The sequence below is a fragment of the Rhipicephalus microplus genome, chromosome 1 (genome assembly GCF_043290135.1).
Source record: "Rhipicephalus microplus isolate Deutch F79 chromosome 1, USDA_Rmic, whole genome shotgun sequence".
NCBI classification, from domain to species: Eukaryota; Metazoa; Arthropoda; class Arachnida; order Ixodida; family Ixodidae; genus Rhipicephalus; species Rhipicephalus microplus.
In genome coordinates, this window is record NC_134700.1 from 219,945,260 (window position 1) to 219,965,189 (window position 19,930).

General features: G+C 44.1%; 1 protein-coding gene and 1 long non-coding RNA gene across 4 annotated transcripts in view; one reads left to right on the plus strand and one right to left on the minus strand.

Moving 5' to 3' along the window:
* The window catches only part of ck (unconventional myosin-VIIa ck), a 178,125-nt gene that overhangs the window by 76,483 nt on the left and 81,712 nt on the right, over positions 1 to 19,930 (plus strand). For all 3 annotated transcript variants that reach the window (XM_075891400.1, XM_075891402.1, XM_075891403.1), the window contains exons 2-4: positions 16,242 to 16,299; positions 18,792 to 18,905; positions 18,980 to 19,126. In XM_075891400.1, the coding sequence (XP_075747515.1) occupies positions 16,282 to 16,299; positions 18,792 to 18,905; positions 18,980 to 19,126 (279 nt within the window). In that variant the 5' untranslated portion in view covers positions 16,242 to 16,281. The remainder of the gene's footprint in view (positions 1 to 16,241; positions 16,300 to 18,791; positions 18,906 to 18,979; positions 19,127 to 19,930) is intronic.
* Positions 4,184 to 10,541, minus strand: LOC142808245 (uncharacterized). The gene is made up of 3 exons (XR_012894656.1): positions 10,361 to 10,541; positions 7,389 to 7,644; positions 4,184 to 4,828 (listed from the first exon to the last, which is right to left on the minus strand). It is a non-coding gene; the product is annotated as an uncharacterized LOC142808245 (long non-coding RNA).

Sequence of the window (19,930 nt, forward strand, 5' to 3'; positions counted from 1 at the left end):
CGCCCAGCCTTCTGCGAAGGCCTTTGTGCGCTCGCTGTATTCGGCTGTGTCGTCGTAAAGCTGCGCGCTTGGTGTTTGTGCGGCCACCGGCGCGAGTTGACCCGTTTTTTTTTTTTTTTTCAACCTCGCACAACAGCCGCAAGCGGTCCAATGGAATCGAACTGTGTCCGCAGATCTCAAGGATAATGTTTAAAAGAAATTTTCTGAAAGTTAGCGTCCACTTATACATGTCCGGATGCTCGTGTGGTCGCGCAGTTCTGTGTTAAGCTTAATCTGCAGAACCGATTGCTCTGACGTATCTGCGTTGCAGTTATCTTTTGTCACTCGACGAAGCGTTGGCATCCAGGACATCATCTGTGAATAAGAGCTATGCAAATGTTGACGTTATCGTAAGAGCGTGCGAAATTTTTCGTCAGTATACTGGGGGCGCGGGCAGCCTTATCATTAATTTTCGAAGCTGCAGTGGTCTTGAACCAAACGTTATCAATACGCACGTGAAAGCAATTCTACTACAGTCAGGTAATTACGAAGCGAGAAATTACTCGCATCTTTGCGGCACGTTTGGGCCAACTGCGTGTCGAGCCAACCACGTTTTACGCACAACACCTCTCCAAGTCGGCCGCGTCGTGTCGCGGTGCGCGCCTGGTTCAGTTGGTTTCAGCTAAAGCGACGGAACGACGCGCGAAATGTCGTCCACCATGAACTCAAACGAGAACGCACCCGCGTCACCACAAAGCCGAGTTGCGGCGGCCGCCCACCGTGTGTCACGGCGGTCAGTCGTCCGTGTACACCTCGCTCTTGTGTCGAAAGGTATAGGTGCGCTTTCTCCGTTCTTCCTGTGACGCGCGCTCTCTTTTGCGTCGTCGTTTAAAAAGCCCGGCTTTGTGTCTCTGCCTCGTCTTGTTTTTTCGTTGCTTTCCGTGACCCTTCATCGCGCATTGCTCGTGCAGCGCGCCGCCGGAGACGCGGTCTGCGCGACCCGGCTTCGCGCTCGGATGGCTCCGTTGTCGCTCTTACGACAGCGCACATCGAGAGCGACGAGGTTGACCCTCCGCGGTGGCCACTGCTGCGGAAGTTTTGGCGTGCAGGAAGTCGCTTCCGGCCCACGTGTTGCGATATGTCCATTCGCGCGGAGTGCGTACGGCTGTGTGCATCGTGAATCGCCTTTGACGCTAGTGCAGACGCATGCATGCGCGGACAGACGCACACGCGGTGGCCCTGGCTGCTGCGCTCGCGTTAGAGATTGCATGCGTATACTGCCGTATACGATGGGTCTTTGGGTGCTTGCCCTCGCGAAGCCCATTGTTTGGTCATGACGCGCGTATTTCGCGTCCGCGGGACGCGCTCGTCGGACAATTGCGGTCAGTGTGGCTTGCGTGTACGGAGAGATGCCGCGGAGGTCGGTCGTTATACGGGTGTGCATGGCTCGCTGGTGACGACAGGCGGTTCACCGTATGAAGGCTACGAGATCGTGCATAGACGATGAGATCGAAGGCGGCCGGAAGAGGTAGATGGAGGAAAGTGAGAAAGGAAAGCCGGAAGTATACTGTCTCCGTATATACTTTCGATTTATTTTTTCTTTTGTTTTGGCTGATCATATGTGAAAAGTAATCTTACCGGATGTCGAAAAGTTCATTATATAGATTTGATCCCAAGACCAACGCTTCTGCGGTGTGGTCTCTTGGGATATACCATGCTGAAGCCATCTTTGTGCCACCCCAATAACTTTATATGCTCTTCGATATAAGACTTATGAAATGTCGATTATCTGAAAGATAAACACGTATGACCGAGCAGTTTTGTTTCGCTCAGTAGAATTTCTATGAAAACAAGTGGAATTCTCGGAGTGACATAAGGGCCTTTCTGCATAGGCTATAGGTGGTTAGCAGATGGAAGATCCAGCGCTAGAAAAAAAAATAATAATCGAAAACTCGAAGCACAGGTACACTAAATGTAGCCGCATTTATTACCTTCTGTGATTCGTTTTTCCCTTGTGCAGTGTCAATGCTATCTTCAATTATTACTACAACGCTCCCACGTAAGCGTATACGCACTATCGTATACCGCGACAGAAAGCCGGGATTTCGAGGCTATTGCGATCTCGGCGCAAGGGTATACTCAGTCTCTCGGGCTAATATATATATATATATATATATATATATATATATATATATATATATATATATATATAATATTCATTGATTGATTGATTGATTGATTTGTGGGGTTTAACGTCCCAAAACCACCATATGATTATGAGAGACGCCGTAGTGGAGGGCTCCGGTAATTTTGACCACCTGGGGTTCTATATATAATATTCAGACCCGCCCTTTGTAAGCGTTGCACGCATTATTAATTTATCATAACTATTCTATCATTCATTAGTCATCCATTTATTATGTGACTTTTACTTGTAAATTATACGTTTCACGGCCAGTCCCTCAATGTTGGTGTGAACTATATGTAGAGGCTATCATCATCATCCTTCTATTCGTCTTAGGCGAATGCGTTTGAGACCATGTGAGGATTTTTTTAGTTATTACTATTATTTTGCCTACTTTGTTTCTTCGTTTTTAGCGCTGTTCCGTCACGGTTTTCGACGAATTTGAACTCACCCAAACGTCGACTCTTCTGTTTAAAAAAGAAAAAAAGCACTTGCTCGCTGACAAATTTTCTTGTCTTTTACGACTATTCGGAAGACACTTTCATTTTCAACAAACGTCCTTCTTCCCTGCAAGTTCGAGCCATGCATCCACCCTTATACGCTACAATGGAGGCGTTTAGTGCTCCCGTCTGGATGTCTGATATGCCTGTCTATAAAGATAAGTTCCAAGTGCACGACGGGCGCCGGTTCATATTCGCCATCTGCACACTAAACCAATTCTGACCCTTAAGGGTGTAAATGAGCTTGTCGCCAGACGAACACCCTTTGCTCCCTATTGGGTGTTCCAAAAAGGGTGCTGAGAAAGGGTGCAGAGCTCAGCACCCTTAAGGAAAGGGTGCAGAGCAAAAATTTTGAAGGGTGTAATGAGTGCACCCTTTAAAAAAAGGTGCTGTGATGTCATAACACCCTTTCAAATGGGTGCTGGAAGGGTGCTCCACATCGACGTACCAGTGGGCCAAATCTAGGATTGACGCTGGAGATGGCTAAAATGCAGATTGCTGTATACTCTGTAGACCATGCTGAGTGACAGCCCACATACAGTTAGTACTTGAACACATGTACTAAGTCGTCCATTCCACCCTGAACATGTGCACCATGCACGCGGCCGGCCCTCCACAGAGTGCCTTCCGCAGGTGCTTATGAAACTAGCACTGAAACACAGTGACAGCTCTAGGTGGGGCTTTTGCATCGTCTTTTAAAACACAGCGTCTCTGCAGTGAAGCTACTGGTAAGTTGGCTTCAGTGTTTTGCTTTCTCTATGTGTAGGCAAATAGAGAATCCGGCACTGTTATCGAGAAGTGCTGCAATTGTGCCTTACCCTGTCCAGGTGCTGTTCATGTTTTCGTTTTTGGCTGCTCTGGATAGAACAAGCTGCACTTCTAAAGAACAGTGTCAAATTTTAGATAAGCTGGTACTGTTGCAAGAGCAAAGTTAGCTTCACCACAAAGGAAGTGTGATTTGGCGAAGCCGTTGTTCTCTAGCAGTCAACAAAGTGGAGGCCCACTTACAGCTGTCTGTACGTTTGTGTACTAGTTACCAAAGTGCCCTCGAGAAGCACTCGGCAGAGTGCCGGATGCATGGTGCAATGTTCAAGGTGGAAGTAGACAATATGTAAATATATACCTTAAAGCAAGCTATATTGAATAAATATGTGTGTTTTAATAATCATGAAATTGATCCCAGAGTGCGTATATGGCCTGTGCTACCCATTCTTGGTCCAGAATGAATGTAATCTATTCAAGGCCCCTTGCTGCACACATGCATGCACAATTTATGGATGCTCGGTCATCATACAGACATGCATGCCTGCAAATTAAAAATTCACAAGTTTCGAATACTGGTGATTATTTCAAATGCCATATACTCACTTTGAAAGACACACAGATAATATGCACTAAATACAGAACCTTACCACATTGCGCTCTTTTAAATTATGTGTAGCAGACGTGAGCTTTTATGCATGTGAGAAAGCAAGATATTAGGCCCCAACAATAATTTATGACAAATAAATTAACATGATGCCAATAGTCACTATTTTATTGTACATAGCATACAACCGAAAAAGATTGACAATAGTAAACATGAGCTATGACCTTCTGCATCGATTGTAATGGTGAGATCTTTGTGAGTGAGGATCAATCTTCTGTTTTTTCAAATCTTTTTTCTTACGAGTAGACATCTTTTTTGTGAAGAGACTTCTTTTTTAACTTTTAACATTCTGACTTCCCTCCTTGCATAGTAGGTAACAAATAAATTATTTAGAACAACAAAATATAAGTTAGAGGCACCAGCAGTACAAAGGCGCTTATTGAGGGTGTTGCCGGTGGCCACAAAATTGAAAAAGAAAATAGATAGGAGAGTAGGTGTGTGGTAAAACATGTGGGCTTATATAACATGCTTTGGTCATCATGCTAAAAGCCTTGACTACAAACTTGCGCAAGGCCTATTTACAGCTCTCCTTTTATATATGTGTGTGTGTTTCTAAACTTGTGTGTTACAAAATCACAAATATTGGCAAAGTAATGCAAGTGGTGTTGGATTAATATAATGTGATCATTCAAACACTTGCACAATCCATCTTCAGCTGCCCAGGCGACTTTGGTTCCTTTTACAAAAAGTGTGGTCAGGGCGCTCCTTCTCTACAGCACATCCGCACCCGGAAGCCTAAAATAAAGACAGAAGTAATCACTAAGAGTTTCACAAGACAGACTGTCCAAGATACAATATGCGTTGTCATGCTGGAGTGTGCTTAGTTCGATGTGAGTAGAAGTCAGCATCAAAATTCGCTTTGTTTTCAACGGAAAACATGCTTGTTGGAGGTCCCCCAGGCAAAAAACTGTGTAAACAACTTGACAGTACCTGTGGGGCTACAGAGGGTAGCACGTACAACAGATTTCACATAAAAAACAAACAGCATAGTAGAAAGGAAATATATACAAAAGAAACATCTGAGCAATGATTCAGCATGATGCACACTTGAAACATGAGTTAGGTTTGAGTAAAAAGCTATTCATCAAGTGATTGCGCACATCCGATTTGAACAAATCGAATAAGGCACTGAAGTTAATTAGGGTTTTTAAAGAATTGTAAAGTGCCAATAAGCAATATTCTAGTCTAGCTCTACAATAGTGTGTCATGTATGTAGTACTAGTATTTGCCTGTTAGGTATGCTGTAGTCATGAACATATTCAGTTTTCCTAATACCTAAAACTTATGTTGCAGTCCAGCTGTTCATGTTCAATAAATAATAGCATTTAGGTTACAAAATCGATGCTAAAAATTTGGCAGACCCCACATACTTTAGGAATCGATGTTATGCGAAACACGCATAACATGTATTTTAATTTTTTTATTGAGTGATCTCATGAAGTGGAGCTCAATATAAGTACAAATTCTCGCACACACATACGTTAAACAGCCGCATATGTTTCATTTGTTATGGGGAGATGTCACACCTTTGACAACATTAGCAGTTATTTGCTGTTTCGTAACAATGCCAACAGAAACATGGATATTAGCCACACTAGAAGTGGTAGGCTGGTATGAAGCACTGGTGTTTGCGCTGGCACTCGCGACGATGGTAGCCCTCAACACTGCTACACAAATACTTCACAGGATGGTGCCTGACTACAATTGACTTTGACTCGACCTCACGGCTGCATCATAGGAGTGCACATGTAATAGTTATAAAATTTGATAGCCAGTACTGCAACGGTAGTTGATGTTACACAAACATTTGAGACTATTTGGAAAGTATAACCGAGACCGGGCATGGCTCTGTGGTAGAATACTTAATTACCAAGCAGAATACTAGGTTTGGATTCCTGCTAGGACACTTGACTTTATTCTTTGCATTCATTTGGTCAATGCTGCCTATGTCAGCTTTTTAACATGATAGCGTTGAAGAGCTCGTGTCGCAGAAAACCCGCCGCCGGCGTCTGCCGCGTTGGTTGTGAGCGAAAAATCGTCTGTGCATCTGTGACCGAAAAATCAAGTTACCTAGTTTCCAGAAACTCTAAATTCCTACTTATGACCTAATGGAGGCGCGCTAATTGCTGCAAAACAAAACCCCCAAGTTGACTACTAGACACTCAACACAGGGCTTAACACACGGAAGTCTATTGACATCAGCCAAAAATTAACGTTAGATGTACAGTGCTATTCCAATTCCCCATTTCATGAACTACACAATGCCATGATAATTGTACCCTGGTATTTTTGGTGGGCTATATCGCACAAAAAATACAAGGATTATGTCAAAAGAATGGCATCAAATTTTACCGGCATGTCATCGAAATAGAGACACAGGCTACTAGTCTTATTTATAATGCTAAGAGCATTCAAGGTAAAGGCATTGAAGATAGCTGATGGCCTTTTTCACTATCTAGGTATCAATTTTTCACTATCTAGGTATCAAAATTCTGCCATGTCAGTCATAGTTTACTGACATTGCAAGCTCAAGAAAAGTGTGGCTCTGAAGGCATCAACACAGCATTTTGCCAGATCTTTTAAGAAGGCAGTCTTTAAAATTGCTAATGTTTCCAATTTTTTTTTGCAATAAATTTAGTGCTTTGCATTCAAATGTACCTTCATCCAACTTGTTTTTTTTGCATTCGTGCTCTCACTAACTGCTTACCTTGTCTTGTCAAGTGTTCGTTGACATAAATAGGACTACTTGATCTAAAAGGAAAGGCCACTGTAGCCAGACGTAAGTTTTTTGTCTTATCCAGAACATTTCATTTGTAACATCGTTCATAATGCACTACTATTTTTTTTTCAAACTAGGCTTGTTTGTTCCTACTCTGTCTGCAGTGTCAATATCATCACGAGTAATGGTTTTTCCATCATCGCCCAAAAATTTCGGACAGCGTCAAAAGAAAACCCTCATCTGAGACGCCTTTGATGTCGGATAGTTCAACCTTGAATACAGTGTAAATTCTTCTATTTTCATCTGAAGTTGCTTATTTTCCCCTGGAAGTTTTTTGTGCCTGTTTCAAGGTGCGACAGGCTTTTCATGCAAAGCCTTTATTTCTAAAGAGAGCGCGTTGACACTGTCACCACCTTCATTCCACACTTCTTGAAGGACCAAAGTTCAGTACAAATTTTGTGCTTGAAATCCTCTGTTTACCATGACAAACAATTCACAGGAAACATTACTACTCTTGCTTGACAGGAGTGCATGCAGTAATACTAACACAATTAAAGCAGGAAATAAGTGTCTCACCTGTGCAAAAATGATTTTGGCAAGCACTGTGAAGACCACACACACTGCTGCCAAACTGAGGAGAATATGAAGAGCACTTCATATAAATAGGCAGCGTCCAGTAGCTTGGTGAGGCACAGCGCATAAGCAGGTTGAACAGAGCTGATGCTTGAAACAATGGTTCAGAGTTCGCTGGTGCTTGGGCTCCTTGACCTTGTCAGGAAATTTCCTTGAGCAGCCTCACTCAAATGAAATGACAGACCGTGCCAAAGAATTTCTGCACCAGTGCAAAAAAATTATTTTAGTGAGGTTTGTCTAGACTGCATGCGCTGCTTGCCAAATTGCAGTGAATGGCTAGAAACGCATGGCCAAATTATATTTGGTGGCACGCAACTGAGAAATACAAAAAGGGCATGCTGCAGTATAAATACAACGAAAAACATGCTGCTGCAAAGCTTTTCATGTCGATGTCATACATGTGAATTTTCATTAACCTTTATAGCTCACTCATGCAAGAAGATGAAGTTAGAACTTTTAGATGAAGACACCCCCTTTTAGCTGTATCGACTGCACGTAATTAAGAGATAAGCATGCGTGAGTAATGCTGTTGCCTGCAATCGATAAATTCTTTTCTTGAAGCTGACCAAATATATGCACGAGTGCATCCATAGAGGCACCCTTGCATTTCTGTAGTTATCATACCCATGTGATGTGTTTCTTAAGTAAATGCCATGCAATATGCACCATATGAATATTTTATTCCGTAAAATTGCAATACCACTACATATACATGTCCATATGCGCATATGCATCCACTGCAGATAAAGCATAAAATTAAAGCAATACTGACACATGATTTTTTTACCAAGGTAGTGGAGGGCTCCAGAAATTTCGACCACCTGGGATTCTTTAACGTGCACACAAATCTGAGAACACAGGCGTACAGCATTTTCACCTTTATCGAAAAAGCAGCTAGCAAGGCCGGAATATCATCCTGCGACCTTCGGGTTAGAAACCGAGTACCTTAGCGACCAGACCACTCCGACAGGACTTCAATCTCCCTGTTCCCCCGTATAGGGTGATAGACCGTTTTTGCTGGTCTGGCTAACCTCCCTGCCTTTCCTTCTCTACCATTTATTCTCATGAGTTCAACGAATAAAGCTTCCTTCAAACGGCTAACATTCGGACGTTTATAATTTGCCTGAAATTGAGTTCACTAAATGAATATTGTGTGCTGCTTCATGGTGATCATTGATCTAAATTGTTCTGGTCGGCTAAAAAGGCACTACTCCCCACTTCTAATCAAACAGCACAAGCTGTCTAATGACCATAGGGGAGTAAAAGTGGAAACACTAAGACAAAACATCAATCTTGAACCCCATGCCATCACAATGAAGCAGGCAAGCTTCTGCAATATTGACTGGCAACCAGGATCTCAGACACTGCAGATAGCTACATAACAATGGTTTCCCAACATGACGTAAAGGCAGCAGAATCACATATTGCCTAACCTGCTTCATTATGATAACGATGAGACAATAACGTTATTGGCCTCTGTATGCTAATAACAATTTACCTTGCATATCATGTGACATTAACATTCAATATGACGTCATGAAACTTGCATCCTACCATGTGGTCTAAGTACCAACAAGGCGGTTTTAATGACGTTGGTGCAAGGCAGTAAACAACAATCACTTGGTGAACATTATTTTTGATATTATTCAATTGGTCTGATGCGTACATCTTCAAAAAACGGCAGTTTAGATTTGTTCATTCTTAGATAAATACAATGTCTAAGTTTGCATGTCAGCAGCAACATATGCATGCATACTGTGATGTATAACCTTATTGTGTTTTGAGCAATAAATTAGGCATTCATACACTGCACATATCACAGGTCACTTGTAAATCTGCAGCGAGGTCATAAAGAATTTATAATATCAGATAAAGCATTACACTTGTATTCGAAAGTGTCATTGGAAGTTTTGGTACAACTTGGTCTTAGAATGTTTGTAGACGTATAGGTATTCGGCAAAGTTTTAACTCTAAAGCGCGCTGCAGCGCCCACAATTCTTTTACAAACCAGAAGAATGCAATGATATGTGAGCAGGGGGGAACAAGCAGTACCACCAAAATTGCACTCGAACGAGTGAACTACTGCTCAACCTAGCGCTTGCACAGCTAAGGTACGGCTATTCGGCCACTCATAGAGAAAATGTATTGACCCGGGCGTAATTGCACGCTTTGAGAACCGCACCTACAGCACGCTGTGTCAAGTTTACGCACACTTAATTAAGCTGAATATCATGGTAATTTAATATTATACGTGCCCGGTGGATGCAAACACATTTGGTCACACAGGAAAACACATCTACCTTATAGTAGTCACACACATTTAATGATCATGTAGCTGTTGAAAAGAGGACGAGTAACATATAAAACTTTCTTCATATACTTCTTTGGCACAGAAAACGAACAAGGCCGCGTAAATACCAACGCGGACACCACGTTATTCTTCTCCATTTGTCTAAATTAAATACGGAAAGATCTAATTCAACGCGAATCACCGGAATACTCCAACGCACGCGACACACAGACGACGCTTACGGCTTCCATGCGCCGTCCCCGAACGGCGTCCGACGGCATTGCAAAAATATAGTGATTCATAGCGTGAAGAGCATCGCCCGCCGACTTACAGCATCACAGCGCACATTGCTTTAACCTCCTTCCCCACAGAAAAAATTCATCCGCGCGTAACGTCCCTGAGCTTAGACTTGAGCCTAATGAAATCAGACACGCCAGCAGGCTCGCTACGTTAATAAAAACTCACTTATCGTCTACCAGCTAGAAAAACCTTAGTTCACAACGTTATTATACTATAGCGCTTTTGGTGTTAACCGCGGGAGGAGCATAACAGCCTGGATCGGGCACGCCGCGGCCTGGCCGGAGAAGCAAAAAACAAAGCGTCGACAGCAGAAACATCCACCTACCTTTTTAGTTTGGCGAGCGCTCGACGGTACAAAGCAGCCAGTCCTCTCTTGAGTATAGTGCATCTTCGTAACAAGCAGCACCGACAGAACACGAAAGACAGCGCAAGCACACTTTGAACAACATAAAAAATCGACTTTAAACGCTCGGCACACGGCCGTTGCGGCCTCCAGGAAGATACCGCCATTTTTGTCCTGCTGACGCCACCGATCCGCATTTGCGCACATAACTTTTTATATGATAAGTAAATAGATTATTTCTGCTTAAATTTTAAGTAAAAATAGTGAAGATAGAAGATACGTTAGTGCGTATTGCATAGAATATTTTTTACCTTTGAAAATGACAAAATCACACTACGCGTAATTGCGCGAAATTTGAAATGTGAAAGAGCGCGCGAAATTTGAAACGTTTGCTTGCTTGTGTATTTCTTATACCGATACCTTGTTAACATCTGTACATTGGTTGAGTGGTTAAGCTGGCTGTTAAAAACAGTGTCAAAGCGGTTGTATATTAGTACAAAGTACAGGCAGCAAGCAAAATTTGTCACATCAAAATAAGCGTATTAGTTGGCAAACAATATTTTAGCTGTCTTTAGTGAATTTTCTTTAGGAAAATGTTTTAGTCAAGGCTCATTTTAACTTGCTTTGAAGAATATTTCTATGAACAAAATCAAGAAAACGTTTCTTTAATGTTATAATATTAGAACGTCAAAGTCCATAGCCCGCCATAAAAATTGGTAACACGTGTCAACTGATACATTGTAAGGTTAACAAATATTTGTACAACACAAAAACTGTTTTATCTACCACGGTCTTGTTGGTTTGTATTTCTTTGCATCAACAAATGTATGATTTATATATACTGTCGTGGACGAAGCTTTGTTTTCAGTGTTAGGCGCAAACGAGGCTATGTGTAAGTCACAATCCTGTTGTAGCTCTGCCAGCTGCGTACTCCGCCATTGGCTAGTGAGCTTGTAGCGCATGGCTTGGTCAGCGCCGGCCGTGAGGCGACGAGAAAGAGGCAGCAAGAATGCAAGAACCAGTGCAGAACTTACGTTCCGCCGGGCACTATCGCTATTCAGATATCAGTTACTGTGGTGGGGCTATTAATGAGACCATGGTGTCTAACCACTAGACATCTAAAAGCTGTTGGTTATGCTCTATGACCACGTTACTCACAAAGCTTTGTCGGCGACTGTGCACCCTAATGGGTGCTCATCAGCACCCATTAGTTGTTGCACCCTTTTTGCACCCTAGTTTGCACCCTTTTGATGTGTTCACCCTTTAGGTTCCGCTTGTAGGGTGCTGAGACGCGAATAGGGTGCTCAAAGGGTGTGCTTAGGGTGTCGGCACTCTTTTTGCACCCTTAAGGGTCAGAATCGGTTTACTGTGTGCTCTTGCAGACCACGCTTGCCCCGCCGCGGTGGTCATGTGGCTAAGGCACTCGGCTGATGACCCGCAGGTCGCGGGATCGAATCCCGGCTGCGGCAGCTGTATTTTCGATGGAGGCGATAATGCTGTAGGCCCGTGAGCTCAGATTTGGGTGCACGTGAAAAAACCCCAAGTGGTCGAAATTTCCGGAGCCCTCCACTACGGCGTCTCTCATAATCATATGGTGGTTTTAGGACGTTAAACCCCACATATCAATCACTGCAGACCATGCTTCTGCTTCGCGTCCACATGTATACTCAGTGCACTGCGAACGGGTACCATATATTTTTCCTGCGGTTTTGGATACGACGTAGCCGATACGTCTATAGTCGTATATATAATGCGCTGTATATATAATGGGTCCGAACTTTCGTGGCTGAGAAAACTCCCGTCCAATGAAAGAAGGCCTTCGATTTTTTTTTTTATGGCACCAGTATTTCAGGCAACGAGGCCGAAGGCTGTCGCATATCGTGGGCAATTTTCGCCTATACTTTTTGAGGCTAACAAAAAAAAAAAAACTAGTAAGTTGAAGCAAGTGCATGGTTACAATTATCCCGAGTAGATGCTTGCGGCAGTCGGCGGCGGTAGCCCGCTTGGCGCGGATAAAAATACGGAGTGAGAATAGGTGTATAACCTTGTTGTCGAAACGTATACACCGACTCCTCCGTACATGTAGGTCGGCCGGGCGTGTAAAAGTGGCGGCCGAATAAGCGTATAGCCGAGTTTCGGTGATACGATTGCGCAGCGCTCGCGAGACTAATTGCTCCTGCAGGCATTCGTGGTTGCATGGACGAGCCACTCTGCAGTATATGCAAGGGGCGCGTCAGAGAGAACGCGTGCATACACAGCATGCGAGCAGTATAGGAAATCAAGGTTGGATGCATGTACGTGTGCGCTTTAGTGTGCTCGTTATATATTATACCGTTTGCTTCTCGGATCATCTACTTTTACTGTGAGTTCTTCCGATGCGGCGTTTATCTGCTGTCTTCGGTCAAGCAGCGCGCTGAAGCGCGCACGCGGCGCGGTGGTGCGTTCAGAGAGAGAGAAGGAATGTAGGAAAGGTAGGTAGGTTAACTAGACTATGCGTCCAGTTTGCTACCCTACACATGGGGAAAGGGAGAGGGGAGTAAAAGAGAGAGAGAAAGATAGACACATGTCACATCACACACACACAATGCCGAGTTTCACAGGCGGTCCCTCAATGAAGTTGCTGACAAGTATCTCAGGAGGGCTCGTGCGGCTTTCTGTGCTGATGTGCTGCGCGACCAGGCTCCTAAGATCCTTGCTTCATTGAATGGCCGGTCATCGAGTCTATTCAAGGCACACTGGAGAGTCCGGCGATCTTCATCAAATTGGGCACAGTGGCACGAGAGATGTTCAATAGTCTCTATACAGTTGCAGCTTTCACACAAGGGTGAATCCGTCATGCCAATGCGATGGCTGAATGACTTGGTGAACGCTACCCCAGTCCAACTGAGTTTATCAGTCAGGTGGCTAAGCCGCCCTGTGATCACCTGATTGCAACAGCGCGGGTTCTTTTGTCGAGGTAATTAACCTTCGCTGTGCGCGCCTCGGTTCAACAGTGGCTATAGGGTGTCCGACTGCTCACCCTATGGTCACGGGTTCGATACCGGTCGTGGGGTTCCCATTTCGCTGGGGGCGAAGTGGTTGAGGCCCGCGTATACTGTACGATGTCAGAGCACGTTTTAAGAACAGAAATTTACGGAGCCCTCCGCTACGGTGTCTTTCATAATCATATCGTGTTTTTTGGGGACGTAAAAATTATTAACTTTCGGTTTCATGACCGACAGGCATCGGTGTGGCGGTGGCACATGTTGCGAGCTGTTGAATCGAACTTATCCCCATATTATAGTCGTGTATGTCTCGTTGTTTCTTTTGGGCATTTCTGTATATGCTAACATTTGTGGGGAAAGGTAAAACTTCGTGCAGGAGCTAACAAGGCTAACAAAGCCGTACAGCACGGTGCTCGATTGTTTGTTGCCGTTTTCTCAGTGTTAATTAGTCACAAAGTCACTAGAAATTCCCCAACGCCAAGCGGAGTGTGGCGATCGCTTGTTTGTTGGTGGTGTTATTTCGGTGCTAACTATAGTCACCAGGTCACTAGAAACGTCGAGCGAACTATGCTTAAAGCACTTCGATTAGCTCTATTATTCAAAAATACACGTGGTGCTCGCGTATATAGCATCGTTATCGTAACGTCTTAGCGTCTGTGATTATTACTTGCCGGCCCATAGAGACGGCAATACCACGTAACCGTTGATTATTATTACTTTCCTAAGGATCGTTCCATCATACTCCGTACACACGCTTGGATTACATGCTTCACCCGGCTTACAGTATTTTATTTGTTTCATGAGCGATGTGTGTATAAAACGTTCTGATGAATAAATTCTCATTACTTGTGACGCATACACAGTCTTCTTCCATAAATCTTTTTTACGTGATAGCGTTAAAGGGACACTAAAGCCAACTATTAAGTCGACGCTGATTGTTAAAATGGCGGTTCAGAAACCTCGTAGTGTTACTTTCGTGCCAAGGAAGGGCATATTTTAACATCAACTCACGTTTTAGTGCTCCGCATCGAGTGAGCGCACTTCAAACTACCCACCTCAAGAAGCGGACCGACCGGACCGTCTCACGTCACTGTTGCCGTGCACAACGTTGCCCGGCTTTACTGCGCTAGTAGCAGCAGATCGAAAGCAGTGGAAGCCACAGCGGCAACAACGGCCATTGATCCATTTCCTGTCATAGGCTTCGAGATTGCAGACGTTTTTGTTTCAACTGCGCCCCGCTAGATGGCACTACCTGTCCCGTGTAACAACGCGGAAGTTGAATTTTTTTAACCACTCGCGCCATCCCCATAGTAACGTCCAGTGGTTCTTTTTCCATGAATTAAACGGAAACTAACAAGCAGCATTTTATTGCGTCTATTGATGCACGGAAGGTTCTTTATTTAGTGCAGTTAGATTGATTACTAGTTATTATTTGTAGGCGGTCCATCTGATGTCATAGGGATCATTTCGAAAATGTCCTACTGCGGCGTTTGTGTTCTTGTGCATTTACCTTAATTTCTTGGTAAGTAGGGCACTCTTGTTGATAATATTGTCGTTTTATATGTTGTCATGCATTGAGCTTTCACTCTGACGTAAATTGTTATTTGACTTTAGGGTCCCTTTAAAGAGCTCGTTTATCAGAAATTCCGGCGTCGGTGACGTTGTTTGTGAGCGAAAAATAATTATCTTTGTATGACTGATAAATCAAGAAAGACGGAAATTGGAAAAATGTTAACAAATAGTGGGTCTTAGTGGGAATCGAACCCGCGTCGTTTGCGTGGCAAGCGGGTGTTCTATACCGCACAATCGCGTCTCTGCTTGTGAATACGGTGAAAATAACTTCCTCTGCTTGGAAATTCAGGGAAAGGAACTTTCATGCTTTACAAAAGACTCACGTTACATGCTTCAAAATACAACATGAAATATTGCCTTACTAATGCGTGGTGCAAGAGTACGTTGCCATCAGGCGTTAGAATATGGGATTTTCATAACGACTCCAACGACTCCATAGTTTAAATTTAAAGCCAGTCACCCTCTATAGAAGTCACACACGCTACTGCACCCTTAGGTCCACGTAGTGAGTGTAGAGCAAGTTCGAGAAGATTTCAAGCGTTTGAAGTACGCACTATAGGAACAGACTATCGCTAGCGCGTTCAACTCATGACCTACTACACTCCTGACCTGCCCAGAGAGCACCTCTTCCAGCGCCCACGTTCTAGTTCATACCTTCTGCCGCTAGGGCCGTCACCTACGAGCGGCGTGGCGCTAGGCAGCACCTGTTCGCTGACGTCACCTTCACTCTTTGTAGTCAAATTTTAACCAACAAAGCACTCGTAGTGCGAATTTATGATCCACAATTTAGAAATATCCAGAAATAATAATACTAAAAGACATTCAGAATTTTTTTTGCAATAAAATGCACGCGACAACGCATAGGCTGTCCAAAATCATGTAAATCCACGGGTTTCCACGTTTGTCAACCAGTGTGCTATAAATTCTTAAGCGCACTGAACAGCTTACTTGACCAGCAATGTATGGGAAGAAATAGTCACATATATGCCGACAGTTCACCACAGAAAGCAGGCATTCTTATACCAGCGCCTACAAAACAACCGTAAAGAAGCAGACGAACAGGTTATAGGTAGCGCCACCTACGGCGAGCGATTGAACGAGAGCGGGGACACGCGCTCCCATAGGAACCCCGCTATCTGAACAGGTCAGGAGTGTAGTAGGTCATGGTTCAACTCTTAAAGGTGAAGCTTAAGGGTCCCCCAATGTGTTTTTGTTTCTCTGTTGTCACATATGCAGAATGCGTATACTTTTTCGTTGCACTCATGGGTGTCTTATCTCCATCTTTTGTTTCTGTTTGTATTTTCCAGGCAGGACTTCAAGCTTTGATGCTGAACTCCTCCTGCCAAGATGGTCATAGTTACGCGGGTAAGTAATCAAAGCAGCGGCTTCGGCTTTTTTTTTTTATCGCGTTAACTCGGCTATATAAATATACAGTGGTTTTTTTTTTTGTTTTTTTAGACAATACAGATTTTTATAGAAAAAACGCTGTAACACTCGAGTAGGCCCCTGTCTTCTCAAACTGTACGCCGAGGCGAAAAAGCTTTGCCGCACTTGAAGTTACATTCAATGAATGACCGAAAAAACCTAATTAATTAATTTTTAAATTATCAGCTTGAGGGCCATTGTTTGAATAGAAGAATTGTATGATGCGACAATTGATGCCCCTGTTCATTTTTTAAACATCGCTAGAAAACGCATTCAATTTGAACTACTACTACTACTACTACTACTACCACTACTACTACTACTACTACTACTACTACTAATAATAATAATAATAATAATAATAATAATAATGAGGACCCATGCCCACCAAAACTTGGCCATCGTAAATTATTCGAAAGTATTTGCAGGCTAATTCGAAAGCATCTGCAGGCTAATCAGTGCGCCCAACTGAAGCATGAATAAGCAAAAGCGTCGAATATTTATCCTGTTTCTGTGGGTTTCATCCTGTGATTTCACAAGGTGAACACGGGAATTAGAACGTTCGAAATACTTTAAATATGACCTCCGTATACGTTAGCTGCCGGCCATGCCTACTCACCTGACGGGACCGTGTGAATCACGCCTAAAATGAGCTAGCTCTTTCAAATTAAGCCTGCCCTAAAAGCATTTACGAAACGACGAAAAAGAAAAAAATCAATGTATTCGGTCCGTGTACTATAGACTTTGAAAAGTATATAATACTTCTAATTCATGGACACACACACGCACACACACACACACACGCACACACACACACACACGCACTAGCATGACATAATCCAGTTCTCAATATTTTTGTCGGTTGGTCGGACTATATCGTTATTCTGAAATAAGCCGTTCTATAGTCCTCTTAGCAACCCGACTGTGCGAGAGCTTCGCTTCACTGAAATTTTCGCTCAGAGCTTAAACAGCGATCGCACTTGCGATTTACGTTTGTTCGCCAGTGACCCTGCGAGTATGCACGTAACACACATGAGTGCCTACGAGTATTATAGTTGTTCCCTGTTCTCCATGGGATCGTACGGCCTTGATCGCTGTCGATATGCGCAAGTGAGGATCAATTGAAAGGGAACGCAAGATTCAGGGTGCAGATTGCGCGTGACTTGCCTGAGGCGGGCGACTCACGTTGGAGAGAAGCAGCGATGCTGTTTTCTTCTGGTGGGTAGAACAAATCCAAGACGGATAAAAACAGAGAGCGAAATAGAAACAAAAAACTAGAAAAAAACAATAAAAACAAGACTAGTGGCTTCTGAAGCGATTTTCAATATAGCAAGTCAAGTCTTTACATATATAGCTCACGGGTCAGCTGACGAGTTTTACGTATACCCAAAGCTTTGCGATATGACTTGGTTGCCGTTGCGCATGCGTCATACGCTGACCTTCTTTTAGTTACGCACGTTATGCTTTCGAACAATAGCGTGTGCATCCAAGCAGCGCTAAGCCTCCGTACCTAAAGAGACGAAGGAAGAAAGGTGTTAAAGTCGGTTAGAAAGAAGTTGGAAGCTGCGGGGGTCTAGTGGCTAAGGTACTCGGCTGCTGACCCGCAGGTCGCGGGATCGAATCCCGGCAGCAGCGGCTGCATTTCTGATGGAGGCGGAAATGATGTAGGCCCGTGTGCTCAGATTTGGGTGCACGTTAAAGAACCCCGGGAGGTCGAAATTTCCGGAGCCGTCCACTACGGCGTCTCTCATAATCATATAGTGGTTTTGGGACGTTAAACCCCACATGTCAATCAATCAATCAAGGCTTCACTGTTCGGTTCATGATTGCTCACTGAGCAGCACTCGGAGACACAAGCGAAGAAGGGGACTCGCGCTGACAAGCGCTCACTAACGACTGAATTTCGCTTTGAAGGACCAAGCGGGTATAAATATACAGAATTGCCCATGCACGAGTGCATACATGTCGAAAATTTCCTTTGACCATGATAACACGTAATCATTTATGTCACTCAAAGTTAAGCGAGCAAAGAACCCTCCCTTTTCCCTTTGGTCGAAGCCCGAAGACAACAGGCACTAGGTCTGCAGAAGTTGTCTCGGCTAGATTCCTCAGAAAACGGTGATTATATATACTCATTCTGATGCGTTAATGGCAATTACTAACGGGCCACATAAGCAGATCAACTCGCGCAAGTTGTCGTGACGATAAACAAGTGATTGAAGAGACAGGCGTGCCTGCCGGAATTCGCTTGAAATTCAAATTTTCCTTTCGTTCTTTTTTTTTTTTTTTGTGGAGGCTATATATTTATAATAAAGCGTTTGCGTTGTAGCTGGTACTTTTTGTGCCATACCAAGTAAGGAGTGCCGCCGCGCATGAAGTAAGCCGCTCAAAATTTCCAGCAACCTGTATGTATATGTTCGTGAATCTTGCAGGGCGACTACATCTGGATAGAGCCGCAGGCGAAGCGGGAGTTTGACGTCGCCATCGGGGCCCGAGTCGCATCGGCCGAAGGCAGAAGGATACAGGTTATCGACGACGACGGCAAGGTAATTGGGCGCGTCGTGTTTCGATGTATAATGTAATATCCTGAACCGACCGGTGTTATCCTTTCGCCATCCAGGAGCAATGGCTGACACCGGAGAGGCGCATCAAGGCGATGCACCCGACGTCCATTCAGGGCGTGGAGGACATGATCTCCCTGGGGGACCTGCACGAGGCGGGCATCCTCCGGAACCTGCTCATTCGCTACAACGAGAACCTCATCTACGTGAGTGTACAGTATACATAGTCCCATTCACGGATATATACCGTCTACGGATGGCCAGCGACAGCCCCGCGAACCGTGTGACGGGCCTGTACCACCTTTACCCGTAAGGAACAATAATAACTTCTGGAGGGTGCGGACAACTCTTGTGGCGTTGAGAGTTATCCACCCCCCCCCCCCACCCCCGCCCGGAAATTTTCTGTTTCACGTGTGTTTATGTACACGCTAACACACGATGCACGCGCAAGCAACACACTTGAGAAGTGCACGTCGTTGGCCCACCTTCCCAGGAAAAAAAGAAAAACATTCTGACTGAAGCCATACAGACTAACCCGTCTGTTCGACGAATCCGCAACTCATTTCATTGCATTCGATTTCCATGATACTGTGTACATATGTATAGGTGACTCCTTTTTATTTTTTTTTTCACGTAAATGTTGTCTTACATATACTCAGTTTTTATAGCGAATTGCGGCAAACGAGAAAATGTGGGTGTGTGAGGTATACTTCATCGCCAATCTTTGAAAAACTGAAATCTAAGTACATGCGTTCCAAATAAAAGTTGTATAAAACCGCCAGCAATACATGCAGTGATCTACTTGCTACCCGGCTTTATCAATAAGCGCGTGCGCAGAGATTAAACTCTGAAACTCTGGTAAGCAACGCTTCTTAGGTCACTTCGTCTTACCATTGAATCAGTCGGTCGAATCTTTCGCCGATTGACCAGCGGCTGTTCGCGTTCTACATCCTTCAGGCGTGCAAATGTGGCCTTGACCCGCTCAAACTAACAAATTCAAGCGACTCCTC